General features: G+C 39.4%; 1 protein-coding gene across 1 annotated transcript; it reads right to left on the reverse strand.

Annotated features, from left to right (window-relative positions):
- Positions 1 to 10590: 10590 nt before the first annotated feature.
- Positions 10591 to 13711, reverse strand: Rgs2 (regulator of G protein signaling 2). Its single transcript, XM_021163248.3, has 5 exons — positions 13569 to 13711; positions 12549 to 12650; positions 12377 to 12438; positions 11714 to 11880; positions 10591 to 11472 (listed from the first exon to the last, which is right to left on the reverse strand). Exons 1-5 carry the CDS (start codon positions 13676 to 13678, stop codon positions 11278 to 11280), a joined length of 636 nt encoding a protein of 211 aa, XP_021018907.1. The 5' UTR covers positions 13679 to 13711; the 3' UTR covers positions 10591 to 11277.
- Between the last annotated feature and the right edge of the window lie 204 nt (positions 13712 to 13915).

Consider the following 13915-nt stretch of genomic DNA (forward strand, 5'->3'; position numbering starts at 1 on the left):
TGCCTTTAGTTGTACTTTTAAACAAACTTTACAGAATTTGTGTGTCTCTGGAACCTGACACAAATTGAAAACCTTTGAAAGAAGTAGAACTTGCAGCCCTGACATTTATGTTCCAATGATTAATGTCGACTTCTATGAGAGCTATCCTCCAGGAGGCCCTGTGCCAAATGACGATCAATATCTCAAGCTTCCTCATCAACAGGAAAAAAATAATACCACTCCGTTTCTGAACCAAAGCCTGTTATCTTGCCCTTGCCAGACTACACTAAGCTCCTGTAAATGTAGTGTTTTTAACAGTGCTCAATGGTACTGTCTCAAAATGCTGTCACTGTTGATTACCTAAGATTACATTCTGAAGCTTAAGACTGAGAGAGTAATTTGAAATAGGCTGGAAATAGGCCTAAAAGATTGGAAGCTCCAAGTGCATTAAACACAAAGACAAAAAGTTAAAATGAAACAAAACAACAACAGCTATCACTCTGGGCTTACCCTCACTCCAAAAACAGTCAGCAGACAATAGCTTCTACTTACTCCTTTTTGGAATGTTTCATTTTTTAATATTTTGATTATGATGGGATGTCTGTACATACCTAAGATATACTCAAGCTAAATAAACACACTTGTTTTATTTAGCCTTGCTCCCCAGGAAGTTTGAATAGGGCTTAGTGCACTTTTTAAACTATATCAATAACAGATGATTTTTGGGATGTGAGAAAATCAAACATTAAGACCTTATTCAAGCCCCACATACTTTAATGCTCTCTAATTTTGTAAGAAAGGCATATAGAAGGAGAAATTATTTGGACTCATGAATTTACCTTTTTTTTTTTTGCAAATGAGTTTGGCATGTTTAACTGAAATCATTTGCTACTGCATGCATATTTAGTGGAGGATTTGTGAGCTATTCAGCCACGAAGTCAAAACCCATGGATTAGTTGGACTAAATCTTTCGTATCTGGATATTTCTAGTTACTCTTAAAATTAAGCACAAAAAGTCATACTGGTCATTGTTCATCATTTCATTGGAATCTAAAACAGACCTTCACTTAGGAAAATTTCACAAAGCTGAAACTCCATGTGCACCTTGAAGAACAGGTAACATTTAGGAGAAGAGAAAGCAGCTGCATGCAAGGTGCAATGTTTCATCTAGTTATTATGGAAAACTGACAAGAAAACCCAGTATCAAATGCTTCTAGTCAGTATCAGGATATAAGGTTAAATGGGCAGAAAAATCAACCCAAAATCTAGGAATGTTTTAGCCATTGGCTCATCAATTTACCATGTCAGACAGTTCTTAAATTTTTCTAAGCATAGAAATCACCTGAGAATACCAATATTAGAAGAGTATTCTAAGGAACTGATTGGAAGTATGGTATAGGATCTGGGGCTTGCCGAACATTGGGTAGGAGTGGCAATGTGGAATAAGCACGTGGCTCTGATTTGTGTTATGGTTTGGACATGCAGTGTTCCTTCAAAGACTCATTGGTTGAAGGTTTGGCTTCTATGTAGCAGATTCTATCCTGAGTGATGACCAATCATGAGAAGTACTAACAAATTAATGAATTGACCCATCAATGGAATATATATATATTCTATGCACATATACCAGTTATCTTATGTATTATAAAGGAATGGGTAAGGGTAAAAATGAAAAAAAAAAAAAAGAGAAAACCAGACACAGTAGTTAGGATATGATGGAATCAAATTGTAGTTTTCACATTCTTGATCTATAAAATCATTCTGGAGTAAAGTAGCAGGGTATGTTTTAAGTAGACATCTAATGCTTGCTGTGGAACATATCCATTGTGTCTTTATTCCCTATTTCCTTTCAGTGTGCCTGCTTCATTGATTGGTTACCTTCAAATATGAATCTGATCTACCGAACTGAGAAATCCAATCCTTCCCACTAAGCTTTTATTACTTTATTAACTAGTATGTCCCCCTTAGTCTTAAATTACTTGCTATAATTGTGCTGCTCTGCCACCTTCAAAGTAATTTGATTTTTGTTCATAGTCTTGACTCCTTCCTTGTTAGTTAATTAATTTTTGGCCATGGTAAGTGCCAGTCTCCTTAACTGCACCTTCATAAAAGAGGTACCAGGTCTATGCATAAGGAGCACACAGTAAGACCAGAAGCTGTAGAAGGAAATGGCAGCACTGAATGAGGCAGATGAGATGGCTGGATTCATAATTTGATCACATTTTGGGAGGTTTAATCTTGTCTCATCTGCTACCTGATTTGCTATGGTATAAAAAGCTTTCTTTCACCTTGCCCTTCTGTCATGATATTATAACTTGCTATGGACAATAAAAACAATGCAATTATCTGATCAGACACTGTACCTCTGAAAACCTGAGGAAAATACATCTTTCTTTCTTTAAGTTGTTGTCTTAGTTCGGGTTTCTATTGCTTCAGTGAAACACCATGACCAGAAAAGCAAGTTGTGAGAAAGGGTTTATTTGGCTTGCACTTCCACATTTTGGTTCAGCATTGAAGGAAGTCAGAACAGGAACTCAAAACAATCTAAAAGCATCTTCCTATACCTACTAGTATTTTCTTAAATCCTACACCACTTAAGTTTTCATTGTGAGACTAATATTATCTAGTCTTCAACTCCATTGGTGACTTGAGAAGTAATAAATATTATTTGAGAATGTAGGAAATGTAGGTAAGCAGCTTCCAAAGCTAAAGAGATGACAGAGACAGTCAGGTATCTGTATGGTTCCCCCAAATTCCTCTATAACATTGGAGCATCTGTCTTCAGCCTCTGGCCCATTATATCTGACAGATTTTTCTGTGAAGCAAGAATTATGAAGGACTTGCCTACTTTGTTCTTGCAAAGCTCAGCAATTGACTTCTCTGCATTCTGTTTGTTAGTTTTAGATAGCATTCTGTCTGTAAAAGAAGCAAGAACAGTTTCTTGCCCAATGGCTGTTTGTCACATTTGAAGGAAACTACATAAGGATGTTCTTTGATGCTTATCATATTCTTTGAAGTAGAAAAGGGTGCTGCTAGGAGCTAACACATCTCATGGTGAAAAATAGTCATAGTTAAAGCAATAAAACATCTTAAAATGCCATTTTTCTGTAGGTCTCAGGTTCTTGAAGACCATGCATTTATCTAGTACATCCAAATTGGCAAATGTTGATTGTTACTAGCTATTTACTATCTGTTCAAGCTAGAGAAAGCATATTTCTGTAATTAACTTAACTAGTATCTGATATGACCATAAGTTTGACTGACTAACTATTTATTTAACTATCCTAAACAATTGTAATAGCAGCTTCTAAAAGAACTGGAACTTAATATTGAGTTAAAAAAAATCACCTAGGTACCTCAAGCAGTATGTTGCAGCAAAATATAACCTCAATTTTGCATCAATATACAAAGATCAATACCAATATGATTTTTTTGGCTAGTAATAGCTCTAATACTTTAATAGTAGATCACTCTGTATTCGACTATAATCAACTATTCCTATTATTCTTATTCTATATCCCCCCTTTCTCTCTCCATCCCTTCTCTTCCCTCCTCCATCAACGTAAGATAAGAGAAATAGAAGAATAAAGGGGGGGGGGAGAGAACCCCATGAATCTAACCTCTTATATTTTCTTTTCTCCCTGACCCAAGACCATTAACAACCTCCAAACAACCCCCCTTTAATGATGGCAACCATCCACCATCCTATGAATGACCAAAACCCATCTACCCCAACTCTTGAGAATATGGGAGCTGCTCTCTTAAAATTGCTTCCTGCTAATTTGTGGTGTCATTTTCCCTTTGTACCCCTCCTCCAAATTGGGATAATGGTCAGTCTTAAGAAAACTAACTGTAGCACTTGTTGTCCAGAATCTGCATGCAGTGAAAATGCAGGCTTAAATGAAGTCCTGACTGGAACAATCAGAAAGATTGCAACAAATGGGGTTGGCAGCATTCTTTGAAGCTGTCCTGGAAGCAGATTTTGATGAAAAAGCTATTAAGGCAGTCTGAGATTTGATCAGGCAGGATACTGGAATAAATATATCTCAGTGTCTCAGCATCCTTTTCAGCATCCTCAAGGTGTTTCTTGTCAGGCTTGCTTTTCTGGTTGTTTCCTCTGTGAACAAACACACTTTCAAAGGGATTGTACAGTTTTTGCATTAACATAAATGTGGAATGTGCAGTGTGCAGAAATCAGTTACAGATGATTCTTTGCTCTTTGTTAGAGCAGGTGAAAGAATCTTTTTTTTATAGGTTGGTTTGGATTGTATGATCAGACTGTAACACATATTTTTATCTATGAAGGAAGGCCTTTTATCATATGAAGGAAGGCCTGCTAAGTCTTGAGGATTCTGTAGCTAATAAGATTTATTTACTATGCATAGCTGAAGTTCTAGCTGGTGACATTCTCATGTCTCTGCCAGTCTCAGAGCCCCCATGTAGGAGGATCAGTGTACAAGTTGCTTGTTATTGGTTTTCATGATTTTTTTTTCTTGTCTGTACTCAAGATCTTCACAGGTCTCCCTCTACCATATCTGACTTATATCAAGAAATACCAATCTGACTTGAAAGAAATCCAGAGCTTTTCTCTTCCTGTTGAAACAAGAGCATATTCTCTTCCCCAATATAACGTCTTTCTTGTTTTCCATTTTGAGGATATCATATTTATGCCGATCTAATTCAAGAGTACTTTCTAAAATCCAGTGTATTTTCACAGTTATCTGTTTCATTGACATTTAAAAAATTTAAAATCAATAACGCATTATTTAATCTATCCTTGGAGAATTCCATATCATCCTTCTGTTCTATGGGCATTTTCTTTAATTTTTTGTTAGGCATCGCCATAGTTGCTTGACCTTCAGGATTGTAAGCTATGTCTGTAACAGATTTTATGCCATGATGCTTAAAATTATTTTATTTTATTGGATATTTATGCATGAGCATCATAAGTTTTTATCTGCAAAGGCATCTCTAAGATACCTATTATCTCTAATAACTGTGCAATCTCAGAATCATCATTTTCAAAATTCAGGGCAAAAACCCATTGGAATTCTGAACATGTAGCAGTAGTATAGTGTATCAATATATGTACATATCTTAATTCTCCAAACTCTATAAAATGAAACAAAATCTATTGTATGACATAGGTAGCATCAATACGTCGAATCTGGATTCTTACCTCAATATATTACATCTCTATAGTTACCATTCTAATTCCTCAAGCCTTTGGAGATTTTTTTCACCTGCAACTATCTCTATCTTTTATAAGAGGATCCAGATTGGATTCTTTTGAAGTTTCTTTATTCTGATAGAAAGCATATTCTAACCTCTCTTCTATGGCCTTTAACCCAGCATGCAATTTCTCAGTCTCTTCTTTCTCTAAGTCTGTCTTATTCTGATCTCTCCTGAAGAGGATATACAAAATTGCAATTATTATTGAAAAAAAATTATTTTTATGTTGATAAGTATAGCAAAATTATATGGCATCCAGATGCCCTGTGCCACTGTGTTTCTCTATTTTTAACACAGAAAGCACTCTATATTTTCAGTTTCTAACTCTCTTCTTCCTTCTGAAACATTTTTCTTATTTTCAAAGTAACTATTTCTTCCTATGAATTTTATACTCAATTTCCTTTCTTTTTTTACTCCTTTAAAATTTAATTCCTTAGCAGTTTAAGGAAAAGGTTTCTTTTGCCTTCTGTGCATCTGCATGCTCCTCAGACCAGCATGTGTCTATGATGGCTAACTCTGCCCCCTTGGTTCTGTTCAGAAGGCTTTCCTTGTTGGTACTATAAATCCAACCAAATTCCTAGTGAAGGTCATGGGTCTTAGAAAAGAGCTTGCTACCACCACTTTACTAAACCAGCATGTAATTCTTTACTATATGTACACAGATAGTGGATATAAGGATAACTAATACCATTTCTGTAAAAGCATCTCTTCTCTTCCCAGCAAAGAGAAACCATCACAGAAAACTGCAATGGACACAGTACAGAGATCAATAGATCATGAGAAGCATAATAGCCCCAGGAGATTCAGCTCCTGAATCTGTGACTCAGGGAACATATCAGAAGGGAAGTCAGAAAAATTGTCGAGCCAGGATACCTGGAAGTCTTAGTTAAACAGTCTCCCCCAGAAATGGCTGCATGAGCCATATGAGACAATAGATACATCAAACTACAGGAAAGAGGATAAATGTCATAGATCCCATTCCTCAGCAAAGAACTAAAGAAAACTAATGACTGCTGGGAGAGTCCTCTTATGACTTACCTCATACAAAGTGGTAAGCCCTGAAGCCATATACACACAAATAACAAAAACAGATTCAGAAGGGTGAATTTATATGTTTGTGCACACGCATAAATATACGTACAGGTATGTAACGATCATAATTAAGAAAAAGAGGCTATCAGTTTGAGGGTTTGTGTTGGGGTCAAAAGGGTTGAAGCGAGGGTACCTGGGAGAGGCTAGAAAGGGAAGGCAGAAAGTAGTATAGTTCTATTTTAATTAAAATGCATAAAAATTAAACAATGAAATTAAGTGCAGCATTTGAGTTCTGCTTTGCATCTGCCTCTCACAACAGGGGTCATTGGGTCTACTCTTGTACATTTTCTGTACTCAGAAACCCCTTATAAACATTTGCCAATACTAAAGTCAACAGTAAACTTCAAATATGGATCCCTTAAAAATACCTGCCTTTCAAATTATTATCATAAAATGGAGACGTAATCCTGTGGTTCCTCTCTTAGATGATTTCTCCTTTCTGAATATATCCTCTCTTTATTTACAAAATCCTTTATTTAATTTAAACTCAAAGTATCCTTTTTTCTCTTTATTTCCTCTTTTCTTTCTTCCCCCATGCACTCCCTCCCTCCCTTTTCTTCCTTCCTTCTTTCTCTCCCTCCTTCCCTCCCTCCCTCCCTCCCTCCCTCCCTCCCTCCCTCCCTCCCTCCCTCCCTCCCTCCCTCCCTTCCTTCCTTCCTTCCTTCCTTCCTTCCTTCCTTCCTTGCTTCCTTGCTTTTCTTTCCTCTCTTCCTTTCTTCCTTTTATATAACTGAACTCTCAACCTTCTTCTGTCATCATGCCAATTGCTAATATTAACCATGTCACCATACCTGGCTATATTTTTTTATATGTATTTCATCACTTACTTAATTGGTGCTACTTTCAGAACAGGGAGCACATGTTTTCATGATCAGTGCTTTGCACAGAATAGATAAATGTATAACTTAATATAAGCTACATGGAATTATTTGCACATGTTCTGGTGTAGACAGGTTGAATTTTATATCTGACTTAAAACTACAATCTTTTAACTATCTTCCAAGTTTCCATACTTTCAATCTTCATATTGCTGTCTGAGATATTTCTATTAATTTTAGTTAAGTTTGGTGTCTAATTCTTTCTTGATAAAATCTTAACCTTGAATATGCAAGGCCCTTCACCTCCTGTACTTCCCTTTGCACCTTACCCTTAACATTGTGTGTTGGCCATGCTGGGTCATGGATCAGAAATGGTTACTACCAGGCCTTTATTTCATACTGTGGCCTTAGACTACCTCTTTTATCCTGTAGGTTATAGAAGAACTTCTGGGATGTTATCACATTAAGTAACTCCAAGCTGTTCTTCAGCCAAGAATTACAAACAATTACTGAAGACTCATTGGGCTGACATTGGCAAAAAGGACTAGGTACGTCAAAAAGCATCTCAACCAGACCTGTCAAAGTTTGCCTTTTGGTGATGATAATGCTCTCTGTAGCTCAGGCTAATCCCTCAGATGCAGTTTCAGACTAGGGAAACAGGGTTTGGCATAGGGCAGGCTTCTCATCTCCACATTCTCTGATGACCGTCCTCCTAACAGAAGCTCCCAGCCTCTGCCTTTTCTTACTCTCCAGATCCAAACAATGGAATACTACAATCAGACAGCACCAAAGTACCACACAAGTTTTTCCTACTACATTTTGGGTTATTTCACTGAAAGTTATTTGTTGTCCCACCGTGCTCACATGACAATAAAAACAACTTTTGCTACATTTATTTTATGATGATTGTGAGAAATGACTATATTTTGAAAAATCTTTGGCATTAAAATACATTCACAATGAAGAATTATCAAAATGAATGGACTGTCTGTCCAGAGTGTTTGAACTGTGGGAAACTGGAACAGTAAGTTATACTTATTTGTGGAGGTATGTGGTTTCTAATCTGAAATCTGTTTCAGTTTGTTCTGCACAAGAGGCCATGGAAAATACCATCTCAATAAAGCTTATGCTTTCAAAAGCACTGCAAGTTGAAACTTTTGATTTATTTATTATTTTTATTACTGGCTTTTTCTTTCTACCAAAGGTCAAATGGCATGGGGAATATGCCTAGTTAAAAATATTTATTGATTGATTGTCAAATGAAAAAGTTCTGAAAATATCTACAACCATTCCCATTTGAGACTGGAATTTTCAAATCTTGTACTTAAAAAAAAAAAAAGCTGGGTGTTGTGAAATATGTCTGCAGTCCCATATACTTCAGAGCCTGGAGACAGGAGAATCACTCAAGCGTAGTCATTTAGGACTAGCTTGGGAATTATAATCTGATCTCTTCTTTAAACAAACAAAAAACAAACAAACAAAAATCCACCCAACAACAAACAAAAAAATCCCTAGTAAAATTTGTCTTTATCTTTCTGTGCATTGACAGATACTTCCTATCTCACTAATTCCGTACAGTTTCTTCCAACATCCGTCCGTCCATCCATTCATCTATCCATCCATCCATCTTGCTCATGTTGTATAACAGATGCTGGAATCTGCAGAGAGGAGAGAGAGAGAGAGAGAGAGAGAGAGAGAGAGAGAGAGAGAGAGAGAGAGAGAGAGAGAGAGAGAGAGAGAGAGAGAGAAGCACAGGATCTTCACTTGTGCTTTTCATAATCTAACTGAAAAAGTTAAAATTATCAATTATGAAATATGAGAAATACCTTTATTAAGTATTAAATTACAGAACCCAGTGCTGTGACATCTAAAACGAGATGTGGTCTAGGTAGGAGATCAGAGTCCACTTCCCTGGGGAAGTGGCAATTGCATTGATAGGGGTGTGGTGAGCAAGAGCTAAAATTACACTGTGGAGAGGAACCATTAGACGGAAAGATTCCCTGGGGCCGAAGGACATAGCATCTTCAAGCAAATGGAAGGCAGCCAGCAATGCCGGTGCAGGGGATTGTGTACCAGGTTGGAACGTAAGAGGAAGTCAGCCCTGCGGGGTTAGGCTATATTAGGAATGCTGCTTTCATCTTAACGTTCAGGAGAGCCATCAGGGGTTGGTAAGTGACAGGAGGCAAGATCAGGTTTGTGTGTTGAAAGCATCACTAGAGTTAAGAAGGAACTATATAAGGTGTAGGAGGTAGCAGAGAGTGGTGGGTTAACTGCAGGCATGGTGGCATCTTCTATCAGACTGGGGACTGAGGAAAAGCTGCACAGAGTGTGAGGTAAATGGAACTTAGTGGCAAAGGAGATTTGTTAGGCAAAGCCTTTATGAATTAAGTGCTATAGAGACCTGACATATTTGTCATATTTCCACCACAGTATCACTGTTTCAATGAATTCAGAACTCACTTATGCCAACGGTATTTATTTTATTCTGTACCTGTTATATGTCATTCTGGCTTCTGGTGATACAGAAATGAGCCAGGTTGTCCCTCCTGTACTTGTGCTTGTTCCACACATCTGGTTAAAGGTGTGAATTAGGGTAGTCATAAAGACTATTTCTTTTGGCACATAGATAAAAAGTTACCCATTTAGTGTGTCCCAATTCTCAAGTCCCCATTATTGTGTATATTAGGGAGATGGTTAAGAGAGGTATCCAGGGAAGGCCCAGGGTCACAAAGCTATGGGATGTCATTGAGTTAAGGTCTTCCAATTTCAAGCTGAGGGTGCCCCCCCAATCTCCCCCCATTTACTAAAACCATTCCAGATATAGAAAATTTGCTTCAGAAAGGGAATTCCTCCAAATTAGCCAGAATGAAGGTTTTTCTCAGCTAGAACATATTCCTGCATTTAGTGCAAGCACAGCACTTGCTTTCTTCTTCAGTGTTACCCAGAGCAGCACAGATTATTAGCCAAATGAAGGCAGGACGTGCAGGAAACTTGGGATTTTCGTATTGCCCCAATCACAGAAGGAAGAACTGACCAGGTTCTTGCCCATGCCCGGTGTCTGGAACCAAGCATTCGCCAGGCAGGCCCACATTTACACGAACCTTTTCCTTCTCTTAGGCTGTTTGGCCCTGTAACTGTACTTACTAATATTTAGCTGGTCCTTAACACACAGGTCAATGCTCTTTTTTTTTCTTTTTCTTTTATTAAATAACACATTTGACTTTCACAATGAGTGGTTCTAGGAATGTGGTCTGATGTTCTTAAGACTACATAATGTCTATAGGTTTAAGGAGAACATCTTCCTCGAAGCAAGCATTTCTCACTTCTCAGAGCTGTTGATTTCTCAGTGGGCAAGTACAACAATTGATCCACACTGATACCTCTTTGCTAGAAAGTTCTTTTCTCTGATAGCTGACATATTTCCAGTTACTGAAATCAAACAACAGAACCACATCATGACTTCCAAATGTTCAATGACATTATTTAGCAAAATAAATTTATTAAAAGTATTCAAAAACCACTTCAAAGTTTAGCTGCCCGCAAGACAGTTTTTGGCACTCGTAACAGACGCTGGTTCTACAGCACGGCACAGCATTCGGTCCATCACACACACCATTTAACAACTCAAACATACTTCTCAGTTTCAGTGATACGTGACACACTAGAACTAATGATCTGTAGTCCTAAGAACATCAACACCCTTGCACACGGTAAACATTGTAATGTTACTTAGTACTAAAATATGAAAACTAGAACTAACACCACTATGTGGTAACATGGACTAGTTTAGGGGAAGGTGTACAGCCAACTAGCTAAGGCCACATAATCCCAGACCTATTGATTTTAAATGCTCCAACAACATTCCATCGGATCTTTCATCTCAAACTCTGCTTTCCCGACAAGGAGGAAGAACACATTCAGAGGCCGGTTCCCTCCCTCTGTTCTTCACACAGTGAGGGAAGCCGTTCTCACACGGAGCCTCTCCTAGGTTGCTGGCTTCCTGATTCACTACCCAACATTGAATCAATAGTTCTGAGCGATGTTTTCCTAACACTCAGGCTGAATTCAAGGTCAGTTTTTTTTTTCTGGCAGGTCACAGCCTTTGCTCTTGGGAGACAGAATGGAATGTCCTTTGTGTGGGGGGGGACTCCTGGTCTCATGTAGCATGAGGCTCCGTGGTGATCTGTGGCTTTTTACATAAGTCCTGGTAGAATTCTGACTCCAAGAACCGAGGATAAGAATTGTTCTCCATCAAACTGTACACCCTCTTCTGAGCTGTGGTGAAGCAGCCACTTGTAGCCTCTTGGATATTTTGGGCAATCAGAGTTTTCGTTTGGAAGTCTATGTTTATCTGAAAGAACAAAACAAAAGTCCATTTATTGGCTATTCAACACTGCAAATTGATGCTTAATAATAAAACATAAAGGTGTAATTTGTGATCAGTCATAACTGTCAATTTTGGAGAAACTTAAATGTTAGGACAGCTGGGATGAGAGCCACACAGGGCTTTTCTCACTTGTGCTTGAATGTGGTGTATTCAAGTCTCATGTTTCAACAGTGTTGAAGGTGATCTGAGGAACCTGTTTTCTTACCTCTTTGGGAGCTTCCTTCTCTATGAAGTCGGTATAGATTTTCCTTGCTTTTGAGGACAGTTTTTGGGGTGATTTGGTTTTTTTGAAGTCTTCACAAGCCAACCAGAATTCAATGTTTTCTTCACAGAACTCGGACTTTAAAAACGCCCTGAATGCAGCAAGCCCATCTGGAAGCACAGGAAAAGCAGCATGAATGGAACGACCGAATTATACACAGTTCTTCTAGCGCAAAATGATCAGTTCCCTAGACTTCATTCAAGCCTGTCATTCTCTAAGTCTGGCTCTTTAAGCACTAAGATGCCAGTAGGCAAAATGCTTAAGTTTGTAGTCTGCAACAAAAGTATACTTAACTTCACTGGCACTGCAAGACCAGTGTTTATAGGCCTTAAGTTCACTAGGAACTAGGGCTTTTGAAAATATTCTATGCAATGGAAAAGCTGACTCAACCACAGCCTGAGTAACTGGCATTTTAATTTTTAGGCTACCTTTTCTTCCCCACATGAGGTGAATACCTCTTGCTTTTCCATGATTAAACTCAGTGATATAAGGGAAAGAAAAAGAGGGTGTGAACTGTCAGTGGTGGTCATGTCTAATGCACTTCTTGCAATCATTTCTAGGCTTTTAAGATACTGGTGAGAGATCACATTCAAGAGGTGAACTTACATTTACTGGCCAGCAGTTCATCAAATGCTTCTGCCCAGAGCTGCGCTTCCTCAGGAGAAGGCCTGCAAGAGAAGTTCCGTAAATGAGCTCCCCCCGACACAACAGTTCCCCTTTCCCATTCACTTGGCTTGGCTAGATATTCATCTCTGTAACTACAGGATCCGAAACTTACTTGATAAAAGTTTGCTGTTTGCTTTTCTTGCCAGTTTTGGGCTTCCCAGGAGCAGAGGAATTCTGCAAGAAGTAGCTCAAACGGGTCTTCCAATCCTTTAAGCTGGAAAAAAAAAAAAGAGAAAAAAAATACTTCAAATGGCAATTCTTGAATAGTCAAACTGTCATCAGCTGCAGTAGCTACAAATAAAGCAGACGAGTCTCACCCTCTTAGCATTTAAACCCAGCACCTTAGAACACAATTTTATCCATTCATCTGACTATAATGAGCTTTACAAGCAGGATAGGACTACATAACAGCCAGGGTATTTTAAATTTTCACCAGTTATTTCTGACCTAATAAACAGGTAGTGGATTTTCTGCATGGTTAAACTACAGCTTTCTGTCATTTTTCAATTGAGAACAGCAGTCTTGACCCAGCTGATGTTTCTTCCCTTTCTGCACTGGAGGTAGGAGGGTCTGCACTATGCCAGAGACAATGCATAGGTGTGTGTGTGTGTGGATTCCCTAGCTCCCCTCTGCGACCGCCTACAGTGCTTCTCCGCAGCAGATACTGCAGAGCAAATTACTCATTCCATAGTCGTGACTGGGTGAGCCCTACTTTGTGATTTAAAAATGGATCTCATACACTGCGAATCAACTCAAACATCTCCACCCAGCAGCTATGCAAGCAGCTCAGAACTAACAATGCAACGTACAGACGCCGCTGGACGTTATTCAGCTGCAGGATTCTGATGCCACATTAAATGCAGAACAAAAAGCCAACCAGCCCTTCTCTGACCGCCACCTTCTTCAACCATTTCCTATAGTTCCTAAACTCTCGGAGCTCACATAGAAAAAAAGCACATACCACCATATCTAGCAAGCTAACTTTTCCTCCCTCCCCCCTCCCCAAGCCCCCACACTTTCTCTGCAGAGACGCAGACTAGAGTATTCAAAGCCGAGATCGAGGGAAGGTAGGTCTCTAGCAGCAAAGCCAGGCTGGGTATGAAGAGCTCTTCGGGAGACAGGGCATACTCACAGTGTCCGCTTCATTTTCTCCCGCTTCTCCTCCACCTTGGGGCCGTTGCCTGCACTCTTGTCCATGGGTACGCAGTCGTGCTGGACAGCCAGGAACATGGCACTTTGCATTCTCAGACTACCGCGGCCACCGCAGCTGTTTGAGGCCGGGAGCGCGCCGCGGGCTTTTAAGGCGGGCGGCGGCATAGGGGCGGGACCTGGAGGCGTCAGCCACGCCCCAAGAGAGCGCGGATTGGCTCGCTGCAGACGGCACGAGGGCGGAGTCGCCCCGGCTTGCGGCAGTCACGGCAGCCGCCGAAGGGCCTGGAAGCGAGGGCGCTGTTGACGTAGGCGCCGCATCCTCGTGCG

This window comes from Mus caroli, unplaced genomic scaffold (assembly GCF_978045245.1).
Source record: "Mus caroli unplaced genomic scaffold, Mus_caroli_1 scaffold_1, whole genome shotgun sequence".
Lineage (NCBI taxonomy): Eukaryota > Metazoa > Chordata > Mammalia > Rodentia > Muridae > Mus > Mus caroli.